Raw genomic sequence first — 11,855 nt, 5'->3', positions numbered from 1 at the left:
AAATGGTTGGTGTGGTGGATGGTTCGTTTGTAGGCTGTGACCCTTTTTAAGTGGTTTTGTGGATTGTCGGTACAGTTCATAAGAGTATGAGCAGAAACTGTGAAAAACCCTATTTTCTTAGTGTAAACAGTAAAGTGTAAAAGTAACTGGGTGGCTTTTTTGACTCTTTCTGTGGATGCGGTATTTGCAGCACTTTTTAGAAACGGAAAGATTTTGTGGAAACAAGTTAAAACTGCACCCGTATATTCAGCGTCCTTTCCCACTTCAGTATGAAAAACTCAGTCTGGTGTTAATACATAGAAATTCAATACCTTTATTTTACATTCATACATCTAGAACATTTTACATAACTTTAATGCATTTTTTTTTCTTTTTTCTTTAAAAAGCCCAATCCAAAAAAAAACAAGTCCTGAAGATTTACAATGATGAATTTGCATGTTTTCAGTTTGGTGACGAGCATTTAAAAATATATACATATACACACACACACACACACACACACGGGGGAGGAGGGGGGGGGGTTAGGACAAGTTGTGTCCATGATGTACCTTTTTAAATAGAGCTGAGCTGAATGGGGGAAGGATTCAGACACCATAGAGAAAGGCACATTGAATACACAGTGTATGTACAAACCAAAAAAAAAACATGACACGTACACAACTTTACTGTAGGATCTAGAACAATGAGCAAAACTGTAAACCTTCACTTATGGGAAATAAACAAAACTCACATCTATACAAATACACTTAAAGCAAAATATTTTCTTGGTCATAACAAAGCCTCGAAATGCATATCAACACTTGGATTGGCTCCGCCAGCAGAGAGCAATCCCACAGATATAATTACACAATATGTCACAATATTTATGCCGTTTGCCCACTTCATGTGTGCCGACAACGGTAAGAGAGTTCCTCATGCATAACCTCATCAGACAGCAGCAGTCATCTGATATGTTTTCCACTAAATCCAATTACAATGTCTTTTATTTTTTCTCTCCCCCACCTCTTCACATGAATATGGCAACTTGACATGGTGCAACATGTACGTACATCTACATAAAAAAATGTGTAGACAACTCTGTGCGGCCGCAAATCTGGGAATCTCAAAATATATGTACCACCCGTCGATCAAAATTTTCAAATACTTTCAGAAAAGTAAGTTCTCTGATATAAAATACTGTATTTTCCAAAAAAAAAACAGATTGTTTACATTCCGTCCTTCTCAACAAAATAAAGCTTTATATACGTACCTTCAAAGCTTAGAAACACTCCCAACATACACACATATATATATTTATATCTATATAGAAACAATAAAGTGACTAAGACGCCGGAAGTGGCTCTACGTTCACATGTAGTGGAAACCCGTTTAGAATGGCGTACACAGCCAATTGAATTGTCTAATGAACACAGTGTGGCACTACAATTTTGGATGATTGTACAAGTTGGGGTCTTTAAATGCCAAGGTCAAGATTGCCGCCCGTCAAAACAGTCTTCTCAATCCAGCTCAGCACGCCTTCGTCAAGTCAGTGGGCATTTCTGCCGTCGTCATGCGGTACTGGATCTTGGTGTTGGTGATGGCGCCGTGCTTCTGCCGGAGATGCAACCGCAGCTGACTCTTGTGGCGGAAGTGCAAATTGCATTTCTCACACTGAAAAGGAAAGCGGTGTTAACAAAATTTTGCCATTGTGATTATTTTTTTGGTGTTTAGCGGAATTCAGTGGGTCAACCTACATGGTAGGGCTTCTCCCCCGTGTGTATGCGCAGGTGGCTCTTCAACGTCTGCAGGTGACGGAAGCGCGTTCCACAGATCTCGCACGGATATGGCTTCTCACCCGTGTGGATCAACACGTGGGCTCGGAGATGAGCAACCTGAACAGCAAACAAAAAAAATCAGGGAATGAGTTCTTTTTTTTAAAAGCAGACACACTTTGACGAGTCTCCTCAGACGGCACATTCGTCTCCATTGTATGAAAGCCAAAACCCCCTTAAGGTTGTTCTTTTCTGTAATTATGGGTGGTTCCCATAAAGCTGAAAATTACTACACACACCCGAAGTTACAATTCAGAGATGAGTATCTGTGCATTTGGCCCATACATGAGGGGGGGTTATTACCTGTACAAAACGAGCTCCACACGTCTCACATTTGTATGGCTTCTCTCCTGAGTGGATGCGAGTGTGAGTCTTGAGGTTAGCTGGTCTGTTAAACTGAGCACCACAGATGTTACAGCGATACGGCTTCTCTCCTGTAAAAGAAAAAGAAAATCAGAGAAGAATTAAAAACCACGTTAGAATTCAGCAGCGAGAGGCGCAGACACTTGACAGAAGAATCTCTTTGATGTACCCGTGTGGACGGTCTTGTGGCTGGCGAGGTTGCCCTTGTAGCGGAAAGCAGCCTGGCAGCGGTCACACTTGTATGGCTTGTCGCTGTGCACTTGGAGCATGTGTCGTTTCAGCGCCTCGTCCTCGGCGAACTTGGAGTCACATTCGTTGCAGAAGAATGTACCGTTTTCTGTCCAAGACAAAAAAAAAAAGGTTAAAACTCTAGTCTCTAGACTGACACAGAATCAATTTGGCTTTTAATATCCGCTGCCCAAACTCACCGCAACTGGAGTCTGAGTACTCTGAGTGCAGCTCTGCCATGTCCTCTGTTAGACGGGACCTGGGGGTGTTTGGACACACCTCTGAGTGCTGCGGGGACGGCGTGCCACAGGACGAGCAGTTCAGGCGGCTCAGGTAGTGTGGAGGGTGGCTGTCGCCGTTCCTCTGAGAGCCCTCCAGTGCACTGTGGACACCCAAAAAAAAAGAAAAACATACTTTAAGTTTGAGCTAAACTTAAATTCCAAATTAATTTTCTAAATGAACCGGGTTAAAAAAAAAAACTTCCTTTCTTCCTCCAAAAAGATTCCTTCAATCTTCCTTCCTTCAAATTGACATTTACTTGTTGCGCCTAAGCAGAAGTACACCCCTATGTCCTTGATTAAAAAAAAACCCTCACCTGTTGATGATGTTGTTGAGACGGCTAGCCTGGGGCACGGGTAGGTCCTCGCTGCTGCTCTTGCTTGTGGCTTGCGGGTCGAGGTTCTCCGAGTCGCTGGGGTGGAGGTAGGGCTGCAGGCCAAGGCGCTGAGGTGAACGAAGCCCCGGGTCCCGCAGCCCCGCCTCCTCTTCCTTTGCGCTCTGATTCAGCACGATGAACTTGTATTTCTTCCAGTTGCGGGACTTGGGGTCCTGCGTGCCTTGTGGGGCCTGAACGCCGCCGCCGCTGCTCCCTTGGGAGAGACCGGCGTTCTTGCTGCTGCTCGACTCCGTCGGGGAGTTGGGCTGGCAGTCTGATTTGAGGGGGCTCTGCGGGCTGCTCATGAGGCCCTTGCGTCCAGCGGAGGAGATCCCCAGCGGGTAGTGGTGATGGATCAGGTCTTCCTCTACCTGGGGGGCGTGATCCTTTCCCAAGTCTCTCTGGTGCTCCAGGTTCAACGCTGGAAACGCGCGCTTCCTTGTGCCGAGAGCTAGTGACTGGCTGACCCCCTCGTGGCTCTCCCTCCGCATCTCGTCGTCTCTCCCTACCTCCCTGGAAGCGTAGGTGGTGGAGTGAATGATGCCAGAGGAGCCGGTGCCAACCGCCCTGCTGTATTCTGCCCGGATGATGTTGGCGCCGTCGTGCGGAGAACAGTGCTTGTGGTGGATTCCGCTCTTAGAGAGGTCGGCAAAAGCGTTTTTGGCATCGGTCAGTTTGCAGAGAGGGAAGGGGAATCCTGGCATGGGAAACTGCCCGTAGAGATGGTAGTTGCTGGGGGTGCTGACCCCGCTGAACATGTTTGAGCCGTAGGGCCTCCCATCCCTGAACGGAGCTACACGGCTGTGCAAGCTGTCGACCACATCATGGGGCCGGTAAGCATGGACATCCTGAGGTAAGACCAAGGGACTGACCAAGAACTCGTCTCTGGGCAGCTTGGCAGACGGATCACTGCGGAAAGAATGGGAAGGGTGAAAAAACAGGACAGATGCCGATAACCGTGAATTTGAAGGATGCAACGGAAGATTATTCTGCCAACCTGGATTTGATAAATCTATGGCAGGTGTCCACGACATGGTCCATCTGCAGGTAGATGGCCGTGTTCATGATCGCCATGATGTGACTCTCCTTGAGCGTGAGACGGGAGGTGTACATGAACTCCAACAGGATGGCGAAGCCCTCTGGGTCCACCTTTGGGTCCAGACTGATGGCGTTAAGGTTGCACTTGTGGGAGTCGGTGAAGATGCTGTAAAACAGCCCACTGCAGCCGTGCAAAAGTAAAAAACAACACAAAGATCAATCCCTTCATCTTGAAACCGCGGGAGGGCAAATTGGCTCACGGTGAACGGAATAACACACGCACCTGCAAGCCATGAGAACCGTCTTGTGTGCGCGAAACTGCTGCCTGTTGACCAAGATGGTGACGTCGGTGAGAATATCTCTGCTGCGCAGCCGATTCAGGTTGAGCAGGACATCACTTGCATGGCGTGTGAATTGTATGCAGCTGTCTGCTGCGCAAGCCATTTTGTCAAGTTCTGCAAAAATAAAAACACGATTATTTCACCAAAAAAAGAAATTGTGAGTCAACGCCACGATTCACCCCTCTGTATCAATCCTGAAGTACAGGTTATCTTAAAGTGAATTCATTGTGTTCAATTATTTATGAACCTCACAAGGTCTTCATAAATGTGGCAGACTTTAAAAAAACAGATACCGCCGTTCCTCCAGAAGGCGGCGCCATTTATTAAATCAACACTGTCTAGACATTTAAATTTCAACCTTTTGGAATAATTTCTCTCCCCCTCACTTTCTCTGCTTCTAAACCACCGGTTGACAAGTCAGTACAGCAGATGAAGATGAAGGGGAATCATTCTAAACAGACTGGAGCAGACGAAAGTATAAATGATATAAACTTCTAATAACGGTCTTTTAAAAAAATAATATATATATATTTTTAAGAAATACAACAATGTCGACTCCGTTGATTTTAATTAAATAAAAAAATAATATATATATATTTTTAAGAAATACAACAATGTCGACTCCGTTGATTTTAATTAAATAAAAAAATAATATATATATATTTTTAAGAAATACAACAATGTCGACTCCGTTGATTTTAATTAAATAAAAAAATAATATATATATATTTTTAAGAAATACAACAATGTCGACTCCGTTGATTTTAATTAAATAAAAAAAGAATATATATATATTTTTAAGAAATACAACAATGTCGACTCCGTTGATTTTAATTAAATAAAAAAATAATATATATATATTTTTAAGAAATACAACAATGTCGACTCCGTTGATTTTAATTAAATAAAAAAATATATATATATTTTTAAGAAATACAACAATGTCGACTCCGTTGATTTTAATTAAATAAAAAAATAATATATATATATTTTTAAGAAATACAACAATGTCGACTCCGTTGATTTTAATTAAATAAAAAATAATATAATATATATATATATTTTTAAGAAATACAACAATGTCGACTCTGTTGATTTTAATTAAATAAAAAAATAGCACTTTAAAAAAAAAAAAAAAAATGGTAATTAGATATCCTGTGCATCATTTTAAAATCAATTATTTTTTATTTTCCAGATATCAGAACGAGCATCGCCTCTCTCTGTCCACTTTCTTTTAATCTGAATTAAGTCCAACTTAAGAGAAAAGTTTAGTCCGACTTTGGCTCCCTGTCAACTATCTGATTACAAGAGGAAACAGTGACAACAAGCGGCTCACTTATTACCCAAAACGTTTGTTTGTCTAACAAATGACGCCCAAACTATAAATGTTCATTTCAACCGCAAGATGTCCTCCATCGAATCCCCAATATGAACGAGGCTACAAGTGATGGTGTCCTTGTTTGTTATTGGAAAGACCAGCTACCTGTTATCTTACTATTACTGTTGCCTTACTCGATCAATGACTTTAAAGAGGGTGACAACTATCATTTCATTAACTCAAAGAACTGCAAATACAAATACACGCGGATTTATGAGGCTGTTTTCAACTGGATGTGAAGTCTGTAACTGGACACGTCCGAAAATAGCAGCAGAACAGCACGCAGCCTAAATAGACCTCAATACTCTGATTAAATGAATGAATTATGACCCTCAGTCCGGGGACAAACAAGCACTTATTGTAAGATAAACTACAAGTTTAGCTGTAACTTCCATCTGCCCCATCACAGTTCTGCTCATTAAAAAAAGGACATCACCTGTATTCCTCATTACATCTTTGATTCTATTGCATTCTGTCCATCTCTGTCGTTCTCCCAGAGGTTTCTTCCTTTTTTCTCCCTGTTAAAGGTTCTTTTTTTTTTTTTTTAGAGTTTTCCCTGTGAATGTGAGGGTCTAAGGACAGAGGATGTCGCATGTGTACAGATTGTATAGCCTCGAACACACATTACAAATTTGTGATTCTAGGCTATACAAAATAAACTGAATTCTCACTTATGTTGTTTTTTAATGGACCTAAACATGGTCTAATTGGAACTTGTCCCTGGACACAAACACTGTCTAACCTTCAGAAAAGAAGCGCATCTCTGTAAATAAACACCGTTCATCTCTGGAAACGCAACTTGGTGCGAAGTCTTGAAGCGTCTACCGTGGAAACACACACACACACACACACACACACACACACACACACACACACACACACACACACACATGTTTCCGGCACATGTTACGGTAACAGGAGGTTGTTTTGTCGCAGCCCTTTTACGCTCCACTGGAGCAAATAAGTAAAGTATGAAACGCACGTCGTGGACTGGAGGCGGCCACGCTGCCAGCAGAGTTTATACCTGACACCTGAACGCACAACAAAGTACCACCAGGAGAACCGTGAACCCTACATCCCCACCACCCCAACACCCGTTATTACATCTCCATAACAGGACTGTGCGGCACGGGGGAAAGCGACAGTCTGCCGTCCGACCCCGCTGGTTCGAGAGCGATCTGTCAGGAGAGCCGCCGCGCCGCCTGTCACTACTGGAGCCGCTTCACAAGTCTCACAAACACAGCCCCAGTCTCCACAAAACACCCAACAAAATACTATAACACATCACACAGTAAGATAACAACTTGGCGCCAAATTAGAGGCAAAAAAAGGAATTTAAAAAATCACCTGGTAGCGCTTTCCTAGAAACTTCTTGCATCACCACTTCTAAGAACCCCAGTTCTAAGAATCAGACGAGCTCAATTCTCGGAATTTGAGCCCGGGACCGTACCATTCTGCGGCGGCGGGGGTGTGACGTTTTTTTCACTCGTACTCGTTTCCCAAAGCTTTTAACCGAACGTATTTCGCACACAACTGTTTTTTTTACTGCACATTACTGCTTAAACCCAGCATTTACTCGCACACAAATACTCATCATTTCATAAAATAACATAAAATTGTTAAATAGTTATCTTAAAACCCACCCCCCCTCTCCCCTGCGTTTTTGGTTGAACCCACAGTCACCGGACGCGGAGCCCGTGACGTCACGAGTTCCTTAAACCCAGCCTCCGAAATTCTGAGAACTAATTTATATTCTGTGATTTAAGCAATGTGTCGTCCCCGTTGCCGTCCGTCGCATTTAACACACCGAGCCTACATGTAGCCCTCAGCACACAGACACACATCTTAATTACGAGGTGACAGGAGCTGTTCTGCTTTACACTGAATCCTTCTCATGTTGTTTCTGTAGCCAGACTTCTGCAGGTACGCTGACTTCATAGATGGAGAACACTGCGAATCAACATCGGGGGGTTTGTTGAAAATGTAAAAGCTTTATTAGATGCATTATTCCAAAAGTACAGGCAGTGTGTGAGTGTTATGATGTTAGTTTTATTCTCTCATCTGCGCTTTAATACTTTCGCTTTATGTGTTACAGTGGATGATATTAACATTTGGACTCATTGTAGGTATACTAACTTCATGATTATCCAATACTTGTTGCATGAAAGCTAAAAACATGACAGGAGCAAAGGATGTATCAGGCATGTGGTGCTGATGTAGAATTGAACGTCTTGGTGGTTTTGGTGCTATAATATCATAATAACCTTTAGACAGGCATCAGCCTCTTTTTTCTTTTGAAACACTTTTCTCCTTCCTTTTGATTGGAGACAAGGGTGACTGTGACATTGTCCATGTCAGATATGATGTGCACACTTAACAACAAAAAAAAACATTGCTCATTGAAATGCAAAGTGAACGTTTCCTGGGAAATTTAATTGAATGCATTGCTTTTTTATATACTCCCTCCTTAGCATTTCATTTAAGGCATATGTACTCTCTGTTGCATCATTTCTCAGAGTTGGGCGAGAATAAACAGCAGTATTTTTTTTGTACTTTTCAGCTTGCTAGTGTTGTGTTTGACTTCATGCTCTTTTCACCGGCCAGGCTTTATTTTTTGGCACGGAAGAGAAGTTGAACCTTTTAGTTGGTTTCTTCCCTGCGTGTAAACCGGTGTAAATATGCATATCTTTTTTTTCTACCAGTTTAAAGGCGGTTTGTGATGCCTGGTTAGGGGAACATGTACTGTTTAACAGCGTCTGAATAGCTGTATTAATCTCATGAGTTTGTGGGCAGGCGTTCACTGTCGGTGACTCACCTTGGAAACTTTGCTTGTGGTGATTCCAGACCACGGACTCCCCGTCTTTTCTCATCCCGTTCACCCCTTGGCACAGGAGGAGCATTTGTTGAGCTGGTGGCACACGACAAAGACAGTTTACATAAGTCATTAGAAGATACATCAATGTACATCACAACACTGAAAGAGCACAATCATATAACTCTCCTTTTATTTTTGGTAGTTGAATGTTGCAAAATAACACACAGGATCTCTGCTTGGATTTAAATGCTCCAATGGCACTATATACATTTAATATTGTAATGATTAAGTTGATAGTCATACAATGTAAAGATCAGCCGTGTCATCTGTATTGGATTACTATATTATTTTGGTAAACATATTCATTAGGACTTTATATACCTCCGCACCTATTGATTTTTACGTATTTGATCAAATCTTTGATGAATGCGTCTCTTGATACCATAGTTTTGTTTTTATTAAGAAGAACGCAGAAGTTATAACTGAAAAATTAAATTTTAAATGATTTTCCTCTCAATCAACATGGAGATGTTTCTCTTATTTTCCGGAGGACCTGTTTTTGAGAGAGATTTATAAAATACTATAAAATATACACCTAATACCAGTGTAGTTATACTATAATAGTGTCACCTTTGTCAGTGAGTGTACACCACACTATTTAATACATCCCTTCTTTTACTTTTTATTTAACCCTTTATGTGTCGCCACACTCCACTGTAATGTCACCCACATTTCCCCCCCGCTGATCTCCCAATCATCCGCCTATCTGGATCCGGCCTCCCACTAAAAAAAAAAAAAAAAAAAAAAAAAACCAGAACACACACTCAAGGTGTTTACAAACCATTGGGAGGAGGAGAGAGATAAAAAAAAAAAAAAGTCTCCAAAATAATTAAGACGTGCGCTTTTAACAGCAACCCTCCGATTCAGCACTGCCAAATAAAGACTGCGTTGAGCTCCAAACAAAGAGCAGCGTCAACTTTATTCCAATCCACTTGGGGGATGTTTAAGGCGGCTCCGGCGCGGTTATGCATAATGCACGGCCATAAAGCATCCAGGAGTTGGGAGGGAGATGTGTAATTTAACCAAGGCCCCATGCTGTGCCCGGTTATAGAGGGATGAGATAATTACTGCAAATCCTTGGCAAACTTTTACTCAACCAATTCCTAGCTTAAAAAATAAATGACCCACTTAGGGAGAGGACAGAGGAAGGAGTGCAGGGCAGGTGATCAATATCAGTCTGTCTAGACTGATGAACAGGCTGCATGATTAACCAGCAGGTCATGACGTTATAGGGTCGCCGTTTAGTAACAACCCAGCCAAAGCAGGAGTCCGTGATTCAATCACCAGCTGCACATTAAAGAAAAATGCGTCTGACACAGTGTGAAGACGTCTCTAAAGCCGTATCATTGCCTACACTCGGTGCACGATGGGTCATTGAATAGAAAATGCCCACTGACAAAAGCCCAGAGGCCCGGAGGTTGCCTCACTTCTTTTTTTTCTTTTCTTTTTTTTCCTTCTTCATAAACTGCACACTTTTGTCTCGTTTCAGAGCAAATTTCTGCCAACTTCAGTGTTCATTGTCAGCAAAGATGTGAGTGCAGAGTTTTGTTCTGAGAGGCATGATGCAACCGCGCTGTAACACCAAACAGATAATGCTGTTAGCTACAGAGGTCTTTTTTAGTTCCCTTTCTTTAAAATAATTTTTCTTCTTGAATTGTTAAGTTTCACTTTTTTTTAACTCTGTGCATCCCAGAAGCATTTTTCCTCTCCTTTTGTCCACAACAAAGTCGCCCTTTGCCAAACACCTTTCTCTACTGCTGGTCTACACGGCAGAAAATGAAATCTATGTGAAGTCTTTGTCTATAAAAAAAGATTTGTTCCTCCGTCTTATTGTATGTATTTCTGCATTTTTCCTTGATGGTCTATTAATGCAGAAGACAAATGACGTGCATAATTTATAACGTCAGTTAAAGAACACGACGTGTTATAATAAATAGACGCGGTGAAGAATTCACTGATGCCACATCAAAAGATTTTTTTTCCAAGCAGGTAATGATGAGCACACTTAACTTGGAAGCTTGCCTCTTGCTTTTCTTTTCTTTTTCTTTTCTTTTTTAATTAACAGGCAAACTGGCAAGTTCTACTCTGACATGAAATCATGTCTGTTTTGCAGCAAAGCTGCTGCGTGTCTCTACACTGACACACTCCAGGTTTGAAAGATGGCTTTCATCCCACTTGACAGAGTTAGGGCGAGAGACTACAGGCAAAAAACATCGTGTTTTTTTCATGCACTGGTCAATTTAGAGATTTTGGGCTATTTTGCTTCCATGACATGTCTTCTTCTAGACAAGTGAAAATAAACAACCCAAGATACACATTAAAGGTGTTTATTTTACTGCTTTGTCTGCTGTGCGTCTGTAGATCTCTCCTAAATTCACCAAAAAGATAACGTATGATAATGCCTCATTTAGATATTTAAACAGAACTTTAACTGGGGAAAGTTTCATGGTGATATCTGTTAGTGGCATCTTTAACCTTTTCACCTGTAGCTTCTTAAAAATGTATGGAATTTTACAATGCATATCTTTAAAGGCTGTTTCCTCAGAAAAAGGTTTTTTCTCAGACTCTGAGCCAGAAATCTCCACTTCAGTATCACTAACATACACCACACTTTCCAGGTTCATTCCAATCTATATTCTGAAGGTTTTCACAGAGGGGTTGTTCATATATCATTCATAGCCTGATATATACAACATTTTATTTCTTAAAACATGGCAGAATTTTTTTTTTTTATGGCTGTTGACAGTATTTTTCTGATTTATGGAGTGATACAAAGAGATATCCAAAATTCCCTCAGTTAAAACCACGGACTCTAATATGTCAACAAAATGAAACAAGAATTTTGAACTTGGCTTTATCCAATATTCAGATTTCTGACCTGGAAATGAATGCATATTTATTGAAATACATTCATATTTGCATATTAAAACACACTATTTGACAAAACGTATAATACAAAAAGTAATTGTCCTAACGTAAATAATCAACTGGGGAAGTTTCATGGTGATATCTATTAGTTAAAATGTTTACCCTGTTTACCTGTAGTGTCTCCCCTTCAGCACACACATCAGCAGCAGTACTGAATAATAGAGGTTCACACTCATCTAACAGGAGTACCTGTGATGCTATCAATATAATGGTGAGTGTGAACATTTTGACAATGCCC

General features: G+C 41.3%; 1 protein-coding gene across 2 annotated transcripts; it reads right to left on the bottom strand.

Moving 5' to 3' along the window:
- Positions 1-317: 317 nt before the first annotated feature.
- On the bottom strand, positions 318-7,202 carry bcl6aa (BCL6A transcription repressor a). Of its 2 annotated transcripts, none has more exons than XM_054602583.1 (9): positions 7,162-7,202; positions 4,379-4,550; positions 4,055-4,276; positions 2,998-3,966; positions 2,603-2,784; positions 2,344-2,511; positions 2,115-2,245; positions 1,734-1,871; positions 318-1,650 (listed from the first exon to the last, which is right to left on the bottom strand). In XM_054602583.1, the coding sequence occupies exons 1-9, from the start codon at positions 7,190-7,192 to the stop codon at positions 1,507-1,509; spliced, it is 2,157 nt and encodes a 718-aa protein (XP_054458558.1). In that variant the 5' UTR covers positions 7,193-7,202; the 3' UTR covers positions 318-1,506. The 2 variants fall into 2 exon arrangements, with proteins under 2 accessions (XP_054458558.1, XP_054458559.1); XM_054602584.1 differs by lacking the exon at positions 7,162-7,202 and adding an exon at positions 6,557-6,631.
- Positions 7,203-11,855: the final 4,653 nt, after the last annotated feature.

This window comes from Anoplopoma fimbria, chromosome 8, assembly GCF_027596085.1.
Source record: "Anoplopoma fimbria isolate UVic2021 breed Golden Eagle Sablefish chromosome 8, Afim_UVic_2022, whole genome shotgun sequence".
NCBI lineage: Eukaryota > Metazoa > Chordata > Actinopteri > Perciformes > Anoplopomatidae > Anoplopoma > Anoplopoma fimbria.
This window is presented reverse-complemented; position numbering and strand designations above follow the sequence as displayed.

Coding starts and splice junctions, on each gene's coding strand:
- bcl6aa (XM_054602583.1), bottom strand. CDS start 7,192: ATGCAAGAAGTTTCTAGGAAAGCGCTACCAG. Junction 3,967..4,054: donor CATAGATTTATCAAATCCAG/GTTGGCAGAATA, acceptor TTCTTTCCGCAG/TGATCCGTCTGCCAAGCTGC. Junction 2,785..2,997: donor CTCAACAACATCATCAACAG/GTGAGGGTTTTT, acceptor GGGTGTCCACAG/TGCACTGGAGGGCTCTCAGA.